The sequence below is a fragment of the Ipomoea nil genome, unplaced genomic scaffold (assembly GCF_001879475.1).
Source record: "Ipomoea nil cultivar Tokyo-kokei standard unplaced genomic scaffold, Asagao_1.1 scaffold1875, whole genome shotgun sequence".
Taxonomy (NCBI): domain Eukaryota; kingdom Viridiplantae; phylum Streptophyta; class Magnoliopsida; order Solanales; family Convolvulaceae; genus Ipomoea; species Ipomoea nil.
In genome coordinates, this window is record NW_017618303.1 from 58322 (window position 1) to 78335 (window position 20014).

Sequence of the window (20014 nt, forward strand, 5' to 3'; positions counted from 1 at the left end):
ACACATTTTCAGTTGATATGTAAGATAAGTGATTTGCAAGAGATTCTCGTACTTGTTATTCTATTTTGCATGCTTCTACTACGCATTTTCAGTTCATATGTAAGATAAGTGATTTGCAAGACATTCTCGTATGTTCTTATAATTAAATTCTTAGTAGCTTATTATAAATGCTTACCATTATTTATTTAAAAAAAAAATTAAATCACATAAATTTTTTACTTCTAGAATTAATGTACCATTTTATATTAATAGAATACTTTCATTCATCAGTTCCGTTCCTACAATTACACAAGTGGGAGAGAATCATGGAGCCTTAAACTTGTGGCATCTGACATCTTGCACAAACTTAACAAGTGGGTAAGGCAATCTTCAACTTCTAATTCATTAGTTGCAATTACAAGCTATGTTATACATACAAAGTGTTGCAAAAATAATGCTTAGGCGCCAATTAATCGGAGCCTAAGCTAGGCTCTAAGCACTGGTCGGCCGCCCAGCATATCACTATAATTGGTGGTCTAGGCGGTCGATAAGGCCGTCTAGACCGTCTAGCATATCACCATAATTGGTGGTCTAGGCGGTCGATCAAGTCGTCTAGACCACCTAGCATATCACCATAATTGGTGGTCTAGGCGGTTGATCAGGCCGTCTAGACCGCTTAGGCGCTGACTGCCTAGGCCACCTAAGCACCGATTAGGCCTTCTAAGCACCGATTAGGCCACCTAGTCAGTTGATTAACTATTGTTCTTCTTTTTTTAATAATGGATTACTTCACTTAAAACAACATCGTTTAGGCTAATATTTAATATTAACAATTAAAGTATTATTAGTCTTTTTTTTTTAAATACTCATGATTCTTTACAAGGTAGTATCTGTTCTATACTTTCTCAAACATTTTTAACACAAAGAATCTAAGCCCCCATCACCGGGACCTATAACCATCCATTTGGATGGGTAACCGGGATGCCATCACACTACATGATAGTTGGCAATTATATATTAGTCTTTTAAAAATATAAAAATTTTAAATAAATTTAAAAAAATATATAAAATATAAAAAATGTATGACCGTCTAGGCGCTGATTAATTATCGTCTAGGCGCCCGAGAGGAGTGCCTACCGTTTTTTCAGCCATGGTTATAGGGTTAAATTATCTTGTGGTCTTGCACTAGTGAAGGTTATTATATTACACTGGATTTGATCTTTTTATCGTTTAAATGAACTTTGTATTAAATAGTAATAAAACATTGTTATTCCCCTATTTTTCTTTGAACAGATTAATAATGAAGAGTACATTTTCTTATGTGGAGGCAATGACAATAAACAAGTACAAGAATTTACACTAAAGATACAGGAAGTTTGTTCCAAAACTCGAATGAATATGAAAATCACCAACATTGGAAGAAGTGAAAAGGTAAAGGTAGAAATGGAAAAGGGTGTGTGGTCTTGTATTTTCTTCTTCAGAGATTAAGAAGTTTTGGAGACAACTTCAGAGCATGGTGTTTGGAACACTTGTATTAGGATTTTGATGATACCAATGTAACCTAGAATGTAGACCCCTAACCTTCGTTATTTTTAATCGCTGCTTTCGTTCTATACGAAAGTTGCCATAACTCACGTTGTAATTCGTGTTAAGCTAGACAAACACACGAAAACGAGTTATGTTTATTTATTAGGGCTATCAAGACGAAAAAGAGACTCAAAGCACGAAGTCAGGAGCATCAACAACGAAAGATCACCAAAGGTTATCAACCACCTCGTAGAGACAGTTATCATTATGACGATTCATCAAGACATTCATTCTCTTCAATAACAAGAAGAATGTCACTACTGTCTGAGTTGACTAACAATCCTAGGAACAAAAGGACCTCAACATGTGGGACACGCATACCAAGGAGCATTAAATGAAGTTGTACCATTCTTCTGAAGCTAAAGGACAAAACCCTAAGGCTATCCATGCTCTCAACGCGCGGCTACATGGTACAAACCACATTAATGGAGCATTTAATGCAGCAAGCTCCCCGGTCCTTACCCACTGGATAATATGTTTAAAATTTCATCTCCCTCCAACGGATGAAATTTTCCTCACCTATATAAACCCACCTTCATCAACTAAGAAGGTGCTGGTTCTTTTCACTCGATAATACTATCAAGCAAAAGCTCTTAAACAATCTCAGTTCTCATCAAGCTTTTGCGAACCAGTGTCAAGGCGTGAAGATATTTGAAGAAGCTCATTATTTCTCATCTTCCACCTTGAAGAAGTCTTGCATCTTATACGAAGCAATCATCCTTCATTCAGTCAAGACTTCACCACGTTGGAGAAATCATAAATCATTTTCTACCAACCTCAACTCTGAAGAAAATGTTGATAGAGGCGGAGTAAACTCGTGGAGTTGAAAAACCTACAGGAAGCTGTCCAGCTTAGTGATCAAGGAAGCTTTCGTGTATTTGTACTAACGAGTGATAGTGCAAACCTTCCATAAGTTGTGGAAGAAGAGTGGAAGTAGGCAAAGTTGGCCGAACCACTATAAAAACTCTCGTCTCCTTATCTCTTTATTTTCGCGCTTTACTATCTGCATCATATCATCATTCGCCCCCAAACCGAAAGTCTCATTAAAACATCAAACTGTGCAAAGTAATTAAAACGAACCTAATATTTCCGCTGCGCTGTAACACCGAAAGGTTGTTATTTGGCAAAATCTGAAAAGAGTTTATTCACCCCCCCCCCCTCTAGACTCTCGTTATAACCCTACCGGGACCAACACATGGCCTCGTCTAGGATTCAATATTTAATTTCGATGGGGTTTGGGGAAAAGAATGATGAAATTATGCAAGGACTCAAAAAATTATTAGCTTATGAAGCTGAAGGTTCAACCGTCGGATTATGGGCTTTGTTAAGCAAAGGAAACAGAATAATTGCATGTGATATGGGAGATAAAATGTTTGGAGTCATGAATGAGTACGAGAAATGGAAAGACTGCGGACAAGCAAAAGGTTTTGAGCAGGCATTTAGAGATTGCTATGAGATGCTTAGTTATTCCTCTCGTACTTCATACCAACACCCTTGTTGTTCTCTCAATTATCCTTCGAATTTTGACAAAATCCTGGACACCGAGTCATGCCCTCAATATAATCACAGTATGTATAAATTTGTCACTTTCTCTTGTTGTCATACTTTTATAGAGTATTAGAGTCAAATAGAAAAGGCATTGAAAGTGTATATGTTCTATCTCATGCCATTTGATATTGAATTGGTTCCTCCTAACATGTGTTTTGTCCTTGATTGAATTAAAATTTTATAAACCCCTTCAAGTGTTGATATGGCTTCTGCCACTAAGCTAGCTAGTGTGCTGGTATCACTGTGTGTGCTTTCTGGTTTATCAACCACATCAATTAATCAAATCTCATTTTCTTAACATTTTTTTTTTTTTGAATGTGGAAGAAAAGCCACAACTATTATCCGATGATGTGCACAGTGTAAATCTCGCTTTATAACTCTAAAGATAGATGTAAATTAATAAAGTGATTGATTTGTTCCTTGAGGGATCAAATCTGATTTCCGGGGCTTTGCTGCTTCGAGATTTATTCATTCATAATAAATCTATACTTTGCTTAAAAAATAAATAAAAAAAAAGTTTATTTACCTACAATTCAAAACTAATGAACTTATCAAGACAAGGTTAATTAGTATTATTTGACATAATACATTTATTTTAAAAAGATTATGTACTAACAAATGTAAATTTGTGTACATACAGTTAACAGATTTTGTACTTATTACTATAGATCGAGATTAATATTGACCGTAAAGAAAAAAAAAGCTCGCTATTGTAAACAAAATGATGTCATTTTGGACAGAACCTATAATGCAAGGTAAGCTCGGTCCACGATATAATTTGCATCATGGTTCTTATTGGACTTTAATTTAAGAAAATTTGATATCTTATCCGTTCAACTAATAAAGAGAGAACAACGGGGTGTGTTTTAATTTCTCCCTTAGAAAATGAGCTAAGGGAAAATACTTTGGTTGCTAAGTTTAGATCATCAGAGCATGGTCTTGTCTAGGCGCAAATCTAACATTTAATTAAGATTAGACTTGACGAAGGTAGGGATGAAATTATGCGAGGTTGCTAAAATTATTAGCATACTAAAGTGGAAGTGTAACACTTGGAATATTGACAGTGTAATCATGAGTAGCTACATCAGCTATATAATCTGCATTATATATATTGTTGCACTTTTTATGTATAGTGTATTAGTTATCAATATTTAAGAATATGTGATGTGCTTGTATACTTTTTGTTTTTTTTTTTCCTATATGCAGTTCAAACTCCTATTTCATTGATCTGTCTACAATCTATGCAGGAAGAAGTGTGATGGAGATAGTTTCTAAAGAGTTAAAAATAAAAGAAATTCCTTTATTATTTTTTTTTTTTGAATGCAGAAATTCCTTTATTTAATTCTTTTAATTCTTCTATGCATTTTCAGTTCATATGTAAGATAAGTGATTTGCAAGACATTCTCGTACTTGTGATTCTATTTTGCATGCTTCTTCCACACATTTTCAGTTGATATGTAAGATAAGTGATTTGCAAGACATTCTCGTACTTGTTATTCTATTTTGCATGCATTGAAAGCAAGAAGATTAGTCATTGCATGCATTGGAAGCAATCTGTTCGTATCTATTTTCTCAATCTATTGAAACACAGAGGGTTAATATTGTCCATTTGGAAGAGTCATTTCGTACCACTTATACCACAAGGTCATTGGCAATAATCATCAATATATATCTTTATGCAATGTACCATAGTTATTCCTGGCAGCATATATCATCTTCGTACGTAGAAACCTTTACTCTTTTCTTCTTTTTTAAGTCATTAAGATACTTGAAGAGTACGTTTTTCATTTTGATTCTTCCGATGATTACCTTATCTAGAAGCTAGGTATTGAAGTTAGCTCTTCTACAAGAGATCATCAATTCATATACTATATATATAAGACCTAAATGAACGCAATCCTTGATGAAAACAAAAATTCAAGATTAATTCTCTTCTTCATATCTATTACACATGACAAACCAAGTTCTATCTGTATCAACAACAATGGTTTCACAAAACCATGTCATTGATACTGAGGAGGCGATTATCATGGAACACGTTAAGGCTACACATAATCCCAGAGGTGAAATGGATGTCGATGCAAGTTCTATTCTCGATTTTGTTGATGACATCTTCAATTCCGATACGGTTTGTCAATATACTCACTATTTATAATTGTTTCTTGAAGTATTTTTAAAATTATTGGACAAAAATAATTTTGATACCACTGCATGCACCTATAATGAATGAAATTTGTCATACAATCACTCAAAAGCATTGCATGACACAACTGCTTAGCATTATATATTATAGAAGTAACATGTAATTTCATGTTAAATTAAATAATCATAGCTTCTAAAGATAAATTTCTTAAATATATGGTACGTCTTAATTACAATTCTACATAAAAATAGTTTCATTCTGATTTTTATCGCACTAACTTGTTTTAATGGAGTATGAGTTTAGATTCCTCTAAAAGCAACGCAAGACAAGTTAACTCTAAAAGAGTACATCCAGAATGAGATTTCATCTCATGTATTACAACTCTCCTTAATGGTATGTTGAAAACATCCCTTCTCACATAGTTTTATGCGTTCAAATTATTAATTTTAAAATTTTCTTTTCTTTTTCAGGTAGCGTGTAGTTGTTTAAATAATGTTGATAGTCACTCAATAGCAATTTGTCTACTAACTACACTATCAGTGTATCCATGGCACACTAAGGCAGTAATGATGCTCACTTCATTTGCGATCATCTATGGAAAATTTAAAGTTGTCTCACAATCACGCCAACGCAGAGAATTGGCCTACAACTTGGCTCTTTCAAAGCAAATGTCTTCCTCTAACCCTAAATATTTAGAGGATAACTCAATAAAGTCTGCCTTAGATCTCGTCAAGCTTATGGTTGAGCTTAAACATTCATCTCCTATGATTGTGGCTAACTATTGGATAGCAAGATTTGTTGTTGCTTATACCAGACTTTGTATTTTGGACCCCGAGTAAGACCATTTAATTTAACTTTGTGTAAATTATATTTATGTTTGTACGTAGAGTTCTTCGTTAAATCTAATTTATGCCCTAATCTTTATAGGTAATTAGTGTATGTTAATATCTCATATAAATATCTATAAATCAAATAAATAATATAAAGTAGAAAATATTTCAATATATTAATTTACATTGCACAACAACACATGTAAATTGGGTTAACTAAGAATCATTCAATGCACCCAAAATAGGTTAATTGATATTTATTTGTTTTAATTAATTACTATTATATTTTTCTTCATTTTTAGGTCCCAAATTCAACTATCTGAGCAGTCCAAGTTATCCACCAAAATCAAAGAGATAATGGCTTCTAGCCACTCACTACTAGGTTCGTCCAATACTTGATGATTTGATCTATAGTTAGAAAATTTTTGTGATTATAATTAATGTATATAATATACCATTTATAATGCCAAACTTGAAGTGTGTATAATTTAATGAAGAGTTAGTCAATATGGTTGACGATGAATAGCCTATGTTACACTCAAAAAAATATACGAAGTACAATTTATAGTGTATTCAAAGTTATTATAAATTGACTTAAAAAGTTAAAACTTTATTATGCAAATAAATAATCCAAATTTAAAAAAAAAAATGAATAAAAAAAAGTAGTATAAATTATTAATTATAAAATCACAACAATTTAGTTACATAGATTTGGGGGTGTTTGGCAAATGAATGACAGATGATTGGATTAGCTGGTTGTAAAAAAAAGTATTTGCTAAATTAGTTTATTTTTAGCTGATTGAATTTCAAATGACTTTTTTTTTTTAATCCTACTGACTCTAGTATTAGTTGTAAATTAGTTTATTTTTAGCTAATTGAATTTAAAATGACCTTTTTTTAATGCTAACTCTATTATAATGTAGTATATGTTTATAACTACTTTCTCAACTTAGTGAAGCACAAAAAATTAATAACATCTCCATTGTGGCTTGAACTCACAACCTCCTATGTGGAAATTCAACCCAAATGCCATTAGACCACAAGGTCTTGGCAAATGTAAAATGACTTATAAAGGCATAAACATATTTTGCTATAGTATTGACTCTTAAATTACTTTTATAATTTTATTTATTTATTTATTTATTTGTTTATTATTTATTTATTTATTTATTTTTATTATTATTATTATTATTATTATTATTATTATTATTATTAACAACAAGGATATGTGAAATCAAAAAGAAAGAAAAACATTATTATTGTTGTTACCGAAACAAAAAGAAAAAGGGGCAAGACATATAAACAACAACAAGGGAGATATAAATGCTAGGGATAACAACGATAAAACGATCATTTCACAATTAAGGTCAATCAGTTAATCGAAAACTTTACTATTTTTTTTTTTTTTGAAAACCAAGAATATAATTGCATTAAATCAAATGTTCGATACAACTCGAAATAGAAGAATTCCAAATAATGGGACCAGATTGAAAAGGAGCCGCCCTAGTCAAGGCATGAGCAACTTTACTCTTTTTAATTTTTCATATTTTGACAATATACTTTCTCTAACTACTACTGTCCAAAGAGTCAATACCCCACCATAGAGGTTCGATTCTGTGACCTTCCTCAAGGGGACCCACAGAGGTACCATCTGAATGTTTGGCCAAAATTGACTTCCAACCAAAAATTAAAATAGCCTATTGACCAAACACCCCCTTTACCAAAAACTAAAGTTCAGTATACTGATGGAAGAATAGCAACGAGATTAATTATGTTTTTGTGTATATATGCAGAGGCAAAAAGGGCAGAAGAAAATTATCAAGCATTGCTACATGCTTTTGATAATTCTTCGGATATTTTGGAGGTTCTTAAATTAATATTTGATGTAAAAAATGATGAAGACGAAGTAATTCTTCATCTCAAGTGGTTGCTGGAGGTATGTTAAGCTAGCCTTTGTTCTTACTTTTCTTATCATGCATGTATGTGTAAATTACTACAATTAATCTGATAACCTCCAAACATTTATCTTGTATATTAGAAACTTGATCGTGGAATAGTTCAAAAGAAAATTTCCCCATGTCGATTAGATCTGTTTCGAGGGAAGGAAGTGTTATTACTAATATCATCTGGCAGACACTTCCCCTCTTATGTATATAATGCGCCTAGAGGAGTACAGATGATTTGGGTTCCTATTACAAAGGTTGAGAAGATGGGCCTACAAATTATTCATAATTATGTCCATCTTTTAGGGAGTGTAATGATTCGTCACAAACCGGTTGCACAAGTATTCAGAAGATTTCTTGAAGATAAATGTTTCCCAATTTTTCAAGTCGGGGGTGATCCTATTGTCATTTCACTGGACAAACGAGGAAGGTTGGTTCATTATAATGCGTTGCACATGATACTGACATGGAGATATCAACTATATGAAGAGACAACAATGAACCATGATTTACTCCCTTCGTTAGAAAATGAGTTGAGGGAAAGGACTTTGGGTGCTGACCGCGTGATTGGTGATATTGACAAGCAAATACACGACTTTGCTAGCCAGGTCCGCAAGAACATCAACAATTGGGTGAATGATATTAAGGACAAGATGAGAAGTTCGGTATGTCTATCTTATAATACGTAGTATCTTATTATATATACTTATCTACTATTATTTATTTTTAAAAAATCACTAAAAAGTTTATACTTTTAGAATGATATCATTTTATATTAATAGAATATTTTCATTCATCAGTTTCGTTCTTACAATTACACAAGTGAGAGGGAACAAACTCTAAATGGTAAAGAATCATGGAGCTTTAAACTTGTAGTATCTTATGACATCTTTTACGGATCCAAACTTGATGAGTGGGTAAGTCGATGTTCAGCTTCTAACTAATTAGCTAATTGTAAAAAAGTGATTGGTAAATAGTTGTTATCTGATAACTAATTACATTTTTTGTATTTCTCAAAAAGTTGATCAAAAAAATTATTTTGAACAGATTTTTTGAATTTTAGTATTTTGAAGCAATAAGCTGTTACAAAAACCTAATTAAACAAATACTTATATTGATTGTTTAATCAAGTCAAATAATTAATAATAGTCAAATAATTAAACTGATAAGTTAACTATGTTTCCAAACAGTGTCATGTATTCTTGCCTAAGCTAAGTAAATTAAAGATTATTACTCTGTATTTGATATTTTTATTCTTTAAATGAACTTTGTATTAAACATTGTTACTCTCCTTTTTTTTTTTTTTTTTTTTGAACAGGTTGCTGATGAAGAGTACATTTTCTTATGTGGAGGCAATAACAATAAACAAGTTCAAGAATTTATATTAAGGATACAGGAAATTTGTTCCAAAATCCAAATGAATTGGAGAATTATATACATTGGAAGAAGTGAAAAAACATTATTTGATGATGAGGTGAGAAGGATGTGTGATTCTACAATTGAAAAGTATAGTATTAAGCGATTTTGGACACGACTTCAAAGCATGGCCTCGTCTAGAATTCAATATTTATTTAAGATGGGTCTTGACGAAGGGAGTGATGAAATTATGCAAGGAGTCAAAAATTTGTTAGTTTACGAAGCTGAAGGTTCAACAGTTGGAGTATGGGGTTTATTAAGCAAAGGGAATGGAATAATTGCATGTGATATGGGAGATAAAATGCTCGGAGTCATGAATGAGTACGAGAAGTGGAAGGACAATGCACAAATCAATGGTTTTGATCGAGCATTTAAGGATTGCTATGAGATGATGCTTAGTTCTTCCTCTTCTACTTCATATCACCACCCTTGTTGTTTCCTCAATTATCCTTCTAATTTGGACAAAATCCCAAACACCCAATCATGCCCTCAATGTGATCACAATATGCATAAATTTGTCACTTTCTCATGTTGTCATACTTTTATGGATCGTTAGAGTCAAATAGAAATGACATTGAAAGTGTATTCTCATACCATTTGACATTGGTTATGTTCCTCCTAACATGTGCTTCAATTTGTCCCTTGATTATTGATTCATCATGGTTGAATTAAACTTTTATCAACATGATTTACATTAAAGTCATACATGTTTATATAGGCTACAACGTAAGTTATGAACTTCCACAACATCATAAGTCTGATGATATTCCCCGATCTGATCCATCGATTCAATCCATACCTAGGTTTCAAACAAAAGATCGTTGAAAACATGTTGTGCGGGGACCATTAGTTATACCTTTTGGCATAATAATAACGGCTTAAAACATGACTTTATAATGGTAAGCGCTTAACCATGTCCCATTGAAAACATGAGTGTGATTTACCTCTCTTATATACAATTCAGCATCACAATGGCATAAAGAAGTAAAGAACCATCCTAAATTTTAGCATTTCATTGGATATTAGCTGTCATCAAGATTTTTAATATGAATGTCTTCATGGAGAATAATACATACATATATACAACTAGAAAACAAAGCTGAAGCTACTTCATTGGAACAGAACAATTGAAAGTAGACAACATGTTAGGCTGATGTACTATGTAGTTGAGCTCTGTTCTTTACAGGTTACAGAAAGTATTTCATTCGGTCATCTCGCCTCATCGTGTTGTATACAGCTTGAACCTGAAAACCACAACCGAATCGCATCATCAAACCTGCAAATTCTTCGATCTCCATTTCAAACGGATTCTTAAGTTTCTTCCGTTATGAAGGATTCGAGCATACATTGTTGTTTTAGCCTATGTTGTCTCTATACACACACACAAACACACACAATCACGCACAAGAGAGAAAGAGAGATAACCTGTTCACTACAAACGACTTGAATGGGTCCAATATTTACTGATACGTACTTGCCCCCGAGGAAACCTTCTGCTTCACCTGCACCTGTGTTCTCGTTTTCGCAGGTCATGACAATCGTGTTTCATTCATTCAAATAAAAATACAGAAGCTTGCGATTCTTCAAAGTGCATACTGGGCTTGAAACTGCAGAAAAGACATGCGTGTTCCTATGTTCTAGCACTGCTAAGAAGTAATGTTTGTATCATCTTTATCTCATGAAAACACCGGTCAAACATGTTACATCTTCCTAGTACATAGTACTTCTAATTCAGCAGAAAAAACCATAGTACCTATTCAAAGTCATAAGCTCAAAATTAAATACACAAGTAGTCATTGAAATAGAAGTTCAGTTCCAAAGGATAACAAATACATCAACCGCTACCTATGAAGGAAGTTGCAATACAATCATTGTTAGTTGTAACCTAGTACCAAAACTTTCTTAAAAGCAAAAAGTATATTCCTACCTCGGGGATAGATTGTTGAATAACCGATTCTACAGCAACTACCATAGCCTGCACAAAATCATCGCCTCCAGTACCAATAGCTGTAAACACCCTTTCAGATGGATAGGAATTAACCTGCACGTTAAAAACATACATAACTATATCTGACCCGAGAGTCGGGGACTGGTGCTCACAACAACCATTTTCCTAAATTCCTAACATTATCGCTCGCTGATATCAGTGAGAAACCAATCCTCGTACCTCTAGGCATCTACCTTAAACATGCTAACATATTAAACAAGTGTGACTATAAGAAAGCTTACCTTCTTATCCAAAACAAGCCACTCGTTAGTCGAATCATCATGCACAGTCCCTCCAATAACTACATTCGTCGTTTGCCCTACCCTTCCTTCTGTCTTCGACACTTCTGCAACCTCACCAATAGTCAGTCTACATTCATAAAACCTATTCAAAAACTTTCAAAAAATGGAAAGAACGAAAACAAAAGAGTTAATTCGGGATTTAGTCATATGACTATCACTCTTAACCCTTAACTTTTAAAGCGACCAAATTTAGTCCTTAAAGTATTGAATATTTCCAATTGTAATCCACTGTTAGCTTTTCCATGTGTGAATCATTAACATTGGAATTAACTCAACAGAAATAGAAAAAAGAAGCTGGAGATCAGATAAAAAGCTTTACTCAAATTCATCAATACCCCTGAATAGTCACTACCTCAAACAATCAAACATATTTCTTTAAACTATTCTTTCCTAATTGGAACATGTACACAGTAATAACCCAAACTGATTACAATCATGAAACCTGTCCCTTTTTTTCCATATTAATCTGTTTTCACCTTAAAAGCTCTAGTCTTTACTATGTTTTCTGTCCAAAACAATACTATGAACTCTGCTCAAATCCAGGAATCAGGACAGTTACTTTTCACAGCAATTAAAGACTGCAATCTCAAACTGAACAAGGGGCCGAGGAGATTCCAAATTATAACCAAATGAACCTGAAATTGCCTTGAGAACAGCTTCTTGCGGAGGATTTGTTTCGGAGTCATCTGGAGATGAAGATGGGGTTTCGTTATCGGAGTAATTGAGATGTTGGGTCCTTCTCGGGAACACACGATGGTTTCTGGGCTTGAAGAGTTTACAGCCACAACCCAAATGCGGAATTTGGGGATTGCGGGCAGAGAAGAATGAAACGGAGGGGAACGCTCGGTTTCGAGGAAGGGGTCGCCATGGCTTCGTTAAGAAGACGGTTCTAAACCAGGTTGTTGACGCCATTGCCGCATATGTGGGAGATCCTTGTCTCCTTGATAATTCCATGTTTTTTAATTATTATAAATGCTATAAATAAATATTGGGAATGTTTTTGAGTAATTTTCATTCCTTTGATTTATTTTTAAACTAAACGTCAACTTAATCTTAAATTATTAATCTGAATAATTTCAATATCTATACATTGTGCTTTATTTTTCCTTTTAGATCAACCACAATGAATAAACTTAAATATGAGTCAAAAAAATATGAATTTTTTTATCGAGAAGGCCAATGTCGTCAAATCAATAAAAAGATAAGAAACGCAAAAGAAAAAGACATTGCAGAAGGGCAACCAAGCCAACCATAGTGCGGCCGCGGCGTTAGGTGGGCCAGAGCAGAAAGAAGAGTTTTTTTTTTTTTTTTGTAATTTTATTTTCAAAACTCGTAACAAATTTTTCACTTACCGAAAACGCTCTTCTAAATGATATCTAGATAAATCATGTTAAAAGGTTCTAAGTCAAACTTTCTTCCAAAATCAAAGTCAAATTAATCCCACCATGACCTAGGTCAAATCTCGATCAATCTCACAATGAGATACCTAGAGAAGGCAATGGGTCATGGGTAGGTTGGGGAGGACTACATCCACCATCCGAGCTACCTTATACTTTCTCCACCCACTTCCACCTCTAACCCGTATTAGGTGAACTTTTTCAAAATCTACTCCTATCCCACCGGACGCTGGTGCCCACCACGGGTACTCACCCCTTATTATTTTTTTGTAACAATTTTTTTTTAAATAATATTGAAATACCTACACATAATAAAATAATAAAATTCACTAGTTATATTAAAATGTAAATTAATAGAAATATTCAAATATAATAACTAAATTGTTAATTTTGTAAATAAACATATTAGTTTAGAGTATATAAAAAAAAAAAGTAAAAAATTAGCAAAAATTTTAAAAACTTTTATAATTAACTATAGTACTTATTTTACTATTAATTTTATAGGCGGTGGATCCGATGGAATTTAAGCGGATTTTATACATAAAACACGAATCTAACACAACCCACTGCATATTTAATTTGTTAAGAGTTAAGACCCACCACCCACATGAACGGATACTACAATGTAATAGAGCCAGTAACTTTCAAAAAAAAAAAAAAAAAAAAAAAAAAGACCCACCACCCACTACCATAGTACCACCATCTAGGGAAAAAAAAATCAATCCATGCAAGATGAATTCAAATGGATATTCGCGAGGCTAATTGAAATTGTCCCTTAGAAATACCCTATCTCATATGAAACCCAAAAATAAAAAAATAATAAAAAAAAAACTTAAATTTTAATTCTATAAATATCAAATTCAATAATTCATTAACCAGCAACTCTATTAAATTTAAATTTATTAACCATCAAATTCTAAATAGGCCCTACACCATCAAATTCTAAATAGGATATAAATTGCCAATATCAATCGTTATACCCTACACCACGGCGCATATAGCACTGTGCACCGCGCGCATCCCAAAACGACGTCGTTTTGGGAGGCGCGGTAGGAAATTGCTGGGATTATGTGTATTTGTTCACACAGTTATGTGTATTTGTTCATACAGTTATGTGTATTGGTTCATACAGTTATGTACATTTTTTATATAGTTATGTACATTTTTTATACAATTATGTACATTCTTTTTATACAATTATGTACATCCGAATCAGAAAATTTGTGTGTATTATGTTAATAGTTGATGTGTATTATGTTAAAAGTTTATATTTATTATGTATTATGTTAGATTATGTGTATTATCTTTTAAAAAAGTATGTATATTTTGTTATATAATTATGTGCATTCATGTATACAATTATGTGTATTCTAGTATAACATTATGTACATTCTTGAACAGCGGATTTTTTTTTAAGAAAAAACTACTGCCATTCACTGGGGCGGGAAATTTCAAAAAAAAAAAAAAAAATTAAAACGACGTCATTTTACATCTGGGCGCATATTGCAACGCGTGGTGTAGGATATAAATTGCCAATATAAAATGTATTGGGTATGTAACGAATCATAAAACTAAGCCCATGACATTTCGGGCTAAAGTGAATTTTTTTGTTCTTTTATTCTTGTTGGAATGGAACTTATGGGTTTTGTTAACCTCGAAATACGTACTTGGATTAGTAAAATGTCATAAGAAATAATGCGCCAACTAATACATAGTCCAGGCGAATTATTGTGTGGACCATGGTCCACACAATATTATGTGGACCATAATAAAAAGTACATTTTTAATATACTAAGGGGGCGTTTGGTTCAGGTCATCTTTGATTACCTTGGTAATCTGAGTCTGGTAATGTTATATTACCTTGTTTGGTTCAAATTATGAGATTACCTGGTAATGTTATATTACCTGAAAGCTTATGTGGCGGTAATGTTTCAAGGTAATGTGATTACCTCCATTTTTTTAGGTAATCTTAGATTACCTTGAATTATTCCAACTTTGCCCTTGTTAACTAATCCTTATTCTTATAATAATAATAATAATAATAATAATAATAATAATAATATTATTATTATTATTATTATTATTATTATTATTATTATTATTATATATTTAGTTTTTCAATATTTGAACATTGATATACATTCATACATATAAATAAATAAAATAAATACACGCACATACATAATATATATATATATATATATATATATATATATATATATATATATATTATTGAGGACATTATTGTAAATTGATTCATATAACCTAAAATATAACCCTTAACCAAACACGGTAATATTATATTCCACAATCTAAACCAAACACATAAGGTAATCTTACATTCCGGTAATCTTACATTACCTTCCTGAAGGTAATCTTATTACCTGGGTAATCCAAGATTCCGTGAACCAAACGCCCCCTAAATGTACATTATTTTTGTACTGAATATACATTATACAATATAATGTATACTCAGAACAAAAATAATGTACATCTCCTGAATACAATGTACATTATTTTTGTACTGAATGAACATTATTATACAGTAGACAAAATATGGTCCACACAATTTGTATGGACCATGGTTCACACAATAATGATTGCATAGTCCAATTTGTTATATGATGAACCATGGTTCATATTTTATTATGAGGCAAATTATATCGTGCACCGCGGTGCATAATGGATTATGCACCGAGTTTTTAAACAACGTCGTTTTGTTTAATGAAAAAAAACGGCACTCGTTTCGCGCCGTTCTGTAAAAAGTAACTCTGTTATTCAGTTTCATTTTGTATACACTGTAGTTTCAGTTCAACACAACTACAGTTTCATTTCGATATAACTACAGTTTCATTCGATATTTATACACTCAAATATGTGAAAATGTTATTTAATTTTATTTTATATACACTATAATTTTATTAAAACACAACACTATATGATCATTTCGATATAACTACAGCTTCATTGCACAATATACACTCAAATATGTGAAATATTATTCAGTTTCATTTTATATACATTGCAGTTTTATTTCAACACAACTACAGTATCATTTTGATATAACTACAGTTTCGCTGGGTAATATACACTCAAATATGTGAAATTGTTATTCAGCTTCATTTTGTATACACTGCAGTTTCATATTACAGTTTCATTTCATTTCAATTGCAGTTTCACTTGATAATATAAAAATAATACGTGAGGCAGTGTCAATTTAGATACATTGTAGTTTCAGTTGGTAATTAATGCACCAAACATGTGCGCTCCCCGTTAACTGTAACGGCGTGCCGTTTTGGACCGCGGTGCAGGTCCACAGTATAATTGCTGGTATTGTGAACTCTAAATTTAAAATTATATATCTTCAATTAACATATTATGTATCTACAGTTAATTATTTTTGTACCTATAAACAAATTGAATATACATAACATAATGATTACACATGATAACTACATAAGCAAAAGTTGTTAACTGCAGGTATAGAATATATTGGACATGTTTGGTAAATGGTTGTTAGCTGTTAGCTGATTGGGTTAATTAGAGGGTATAAATAGTTGATAACATTAGTTGATTGTAGAAATGTGTTTGATAAATTAGCTGTTTGATATAATTTCTTTTCTCAAAAAGCTAATTGAAAAAGTTGCTTTAAATAGCTTTTTGAATTTTAGCATTTTGGAGTACAAAAAGCTAATTAATCAAACACTTATATTGATTTTTAAACCAAGTCAAACAGTTAATAGTCGTCAAATAAGTTCAAATTAACCTATAGACTAACTATTTTACGAAACAGAGACTTAGACTATTCGATTGGGCTACTAAATATTTGTTGAATGAAGATTATTGAGCTAGTACACTACGTCCCTAGAAGCAAATAGTGATAAAACCATTAGGCATTTTATGGGAGTCCTCCATTGAATACAACCAAAGAAGCTAGGAGGTGTGTTAGTGTTAGTTGGGGTTATATTCGATGAAAGTTTGTCTTAAACCAAATGAAATAAAATAGAGGAAAGAATTAAATTGAACGTGAAGACAAAAGTAAAGATATATCAAGTTTTAACAATATATTTACATTAAACTAATTATCGTTCATCTAATTACGTCAAATTTAAATATTAAAAAGTAATTATTAAAAGTTACAAATAAATGAAGATAACTCCCTCTAAATACAAGTATAAACTATCTATATATAGAAGAAGAAATATTCTACAAAAAAAATTTAAAATTACTTTAAAAGTGACCACACGATATTTAAAAATAGTCTCTCACATCAACCATAGAGGCATGGAGCATCTAATTAAACCTCAATAACAAACTTCCAATTTTAAGTAATTCTTCTTTGTAGCCCCATAAGGAACAAACTTTTGGCCTCCCAAATATTGTGCCAAAAATAAGAGGGTTTGTATTGAATAAGAATGATGCATATTCACTTATAAAAATGCATGGTTGTTTTTTATTTACACTTATAAACATGTCATTTTTTTTTTAAAGTTACTGGCTCTATTACATTGTAGTATCTGTTCATATACTCTCTCAACCTACTGAAACACAAAGAACCAATAACGCCTCCACTGAGGCTTGAACTCATAATCTTCCAATTGGAAGTCCAACCCGGATACCATTAGACCACGTAGTCCTGGTATATAAACATGCCATTATTATATCAAATAATTCTTTTATATATATATCAACTATGTTAAGACATAGTTGGGAAATCACGTACTTATTTTTTACTACCCAAAAAAATGAATGTAAGGAGTACTTTTCAAAATTTGTTGAAGTGGTTGAAAACCTTTTTTTTTTTTTTTTTTTTTTTTGTTAATAGCAAACTCTATATCTCCGATCATTTTAGGATAATATGAAATATAATGTTTTCTCGCAGATGGAAGTGAAGGTAAGGAATAATGTTCATGACTAAACAAATTATTTCTCATTAAAAAAAAAAAAGAAAAAAAAAGACTATTAAGAAAGTATGTAAAGTTGTATTATATATCTTGAAATTATACGCCCTAGCTACTTTGATTTATAGAAAAGCTCACAGTCATTACTATTCGAAAGTGTACTTTTGCTGAAGCTCGTATTGTGACCTTAGCCGACAAAGAATCGTAAAGAGATAAATCAATCTCGGTTGTCTGATCTATAGTTGACTGGTTAAAACCAAGAATGTCAATAAATTATACTCTTTACTTGACAATTAGGGAGTGTATTCAATCATGACTTTGGTAGAGTTTTAAAGACTTTTAAAATGATAGATTTTAATAAACTTTGATTGACTTTCATAGAGTCGTTCAAAACCTTTTAAAACTTTATAAGACTCTATAAAAGTCTATATAAAAAACATTCATAAACTTTTATCAACTTTTTATTTTAAAAAGTCTACAAAAGTCATTGAAATTCTAAGTTGAATACATCATTACAAACTTTCAATGATTTTGATTCTTATCAGTTACGATTTTCTTACAAAACATTTATAATATATCATAACATTCTTCTTATTATATAGTTCTTTACCCACATCAACATTCTCAACATTATTATTTTTATCCATAGTATGCTGAGACTTATATGCTAATTACTTATCTATATTATTAATAAACATCAACAAAAAGAAAATCTATTTCATTAGAAATTCATAACAATATTGAACAATAAAATTTATAATAAAAGACTTATCAAATAAAATATTTAAAAATATAATTACAAGTTGCATAAAATAAAAAAATAAAAATCTAATATTAATAATATATATAAAATTATCCTTGATATATTGCTAGGCATCACGCAAAGAACTATTATTTGCAATAGCAATTTGGGACTGCAAACAACAACAAGGTGCTACTGTTTGCAACTCCAAATTGTTGTTGCGAATAGTAATTCGCTATTCATAGTAACCTGTTGTTAAAAAAAAAAAAATATATATATATATTATGAATATAAACATAAAAATAATAAAAATCAAAATATATAAGTATTTATATGAATATTATGAAACATATACTAAAATTTGACGTTAAAAAATTAGCTTTGTTCATGTATTTAGGGAGAACTAGAGAAAGTTAGGGATAAAAAATTCATAGAAAAAAATAAAAACCAATATAAACAAGCAATAATGAAGTAAAAATAATATTATTTCAAATTTTTAGATGAAGATTCTAGAGTTTATGAGAGAGAGAAAAATTGATAGAGTTTAGGTATGAGGAAAATATAGGATAATGAAGAAAAAAATAATTTTATTGAACTTAAATAGGTTTATAGAGTTTAAATATGGAGAAAAAATAGAGTTTAAATAGAGAGAGAAAACATTCAAAGTTGTTAGAAAGAAAATTTGAAATCTTGGGGTTGATGGTTGGATTTCAACTATTTATATTTGAGAAGAAAAAGTCTACAAAAGTCTTAAAATTAAAAAGTCTACAAAACTTCATAACTTTTTGAATACCACATGACTTTTAAGGACTCTTTAAAAGTCTTAATCGAATACCACACAACTTTTAAAGACTCTTTAAAAATCTTGATTGAATACCGCTTGACTTTTAAAGACTCTCTAAAAGTTTGAATTGAATACCTCCAAACTTTTAAAGTTCATAAAAGTCTTTAAAACTCTATGAAAGTCGTGATTAAATACACCCCCTTAATCATTAAGAGACCAACTTTTTTCTTTCTATCTTTTCTGTTCATTAAGTGAATGATATATAATGAAAGTATACACTCCGGGACAAATTCATCAACATATATCAAGGAAGTATATGAGTATAAGAATTGTACTCGTAAAGGACATAGGATTGATGAGGATTCTCTCCATGCTTGTTTGGTGAATAGGGCAAAAATGAAGGTCTCAATATCATGAAAGTGTAGACCACCCATTAACTTACTTTGGTAAAGCTG

General features: G+C 31.4%; 2 protein-coding genes across 2 annotated transcripts; one reads left to right on the forward strand and one right to left on the reverse strand.

Moving 5' to 3' along the window:
• The first annotated feature begins 5037 nt into the window (after nucleotides 1-5037).
• On the forward strand, nucleotides 5038-10101 carry LOC109193430 (protein SIEVE ELEMENT OCCLUSION B-like). Its single transcript, XM_019344293.1, has 8 exons — nucleotides 5038-5242; nucleotides 5561-5650; nucleotides 5728-6092; nucleotides 6390-6469; nucleotides 7881-8023; nucleotides 8126-8695; nucleotides 8831-8947; nucleotides 9349-10101. The coding sequence occupies exons 1-8, from the start codon at nucleotides 5066-5068 to the stop codon at nucleotides 10000-10002; spliced, it is 2196 nt and encodes a 731-aa protein (XP_019199838.1). The 5' UTR covers nucleotides 5038-5065; the 3' UTR covers nucleotides 10003-10101.
• A 432-nt stretch (nucleotides 10102-10533) lies between these two features.
• Nucleotides 10534-12687, reverse strand: LOC109193431. Its single transcript, XM_019344294.1, is given in 6 exon segments — nucleotides 10534-10690; nucleotides 10872-10927; nucleotides 10930-10954; nucleotides 11374-11487; nucleotides 11676-11779; nucleotides 12371-12687. Coding segments are annotated over 6 exon segments (633 nt in total). The 5' UTR covers nucleotides 12648-12687; the 3' UTR covers nucleotides 10534-10633.
• Between the last annotated feature and the right edge of the window lie 7327 nt (nucleotides 12688-20014).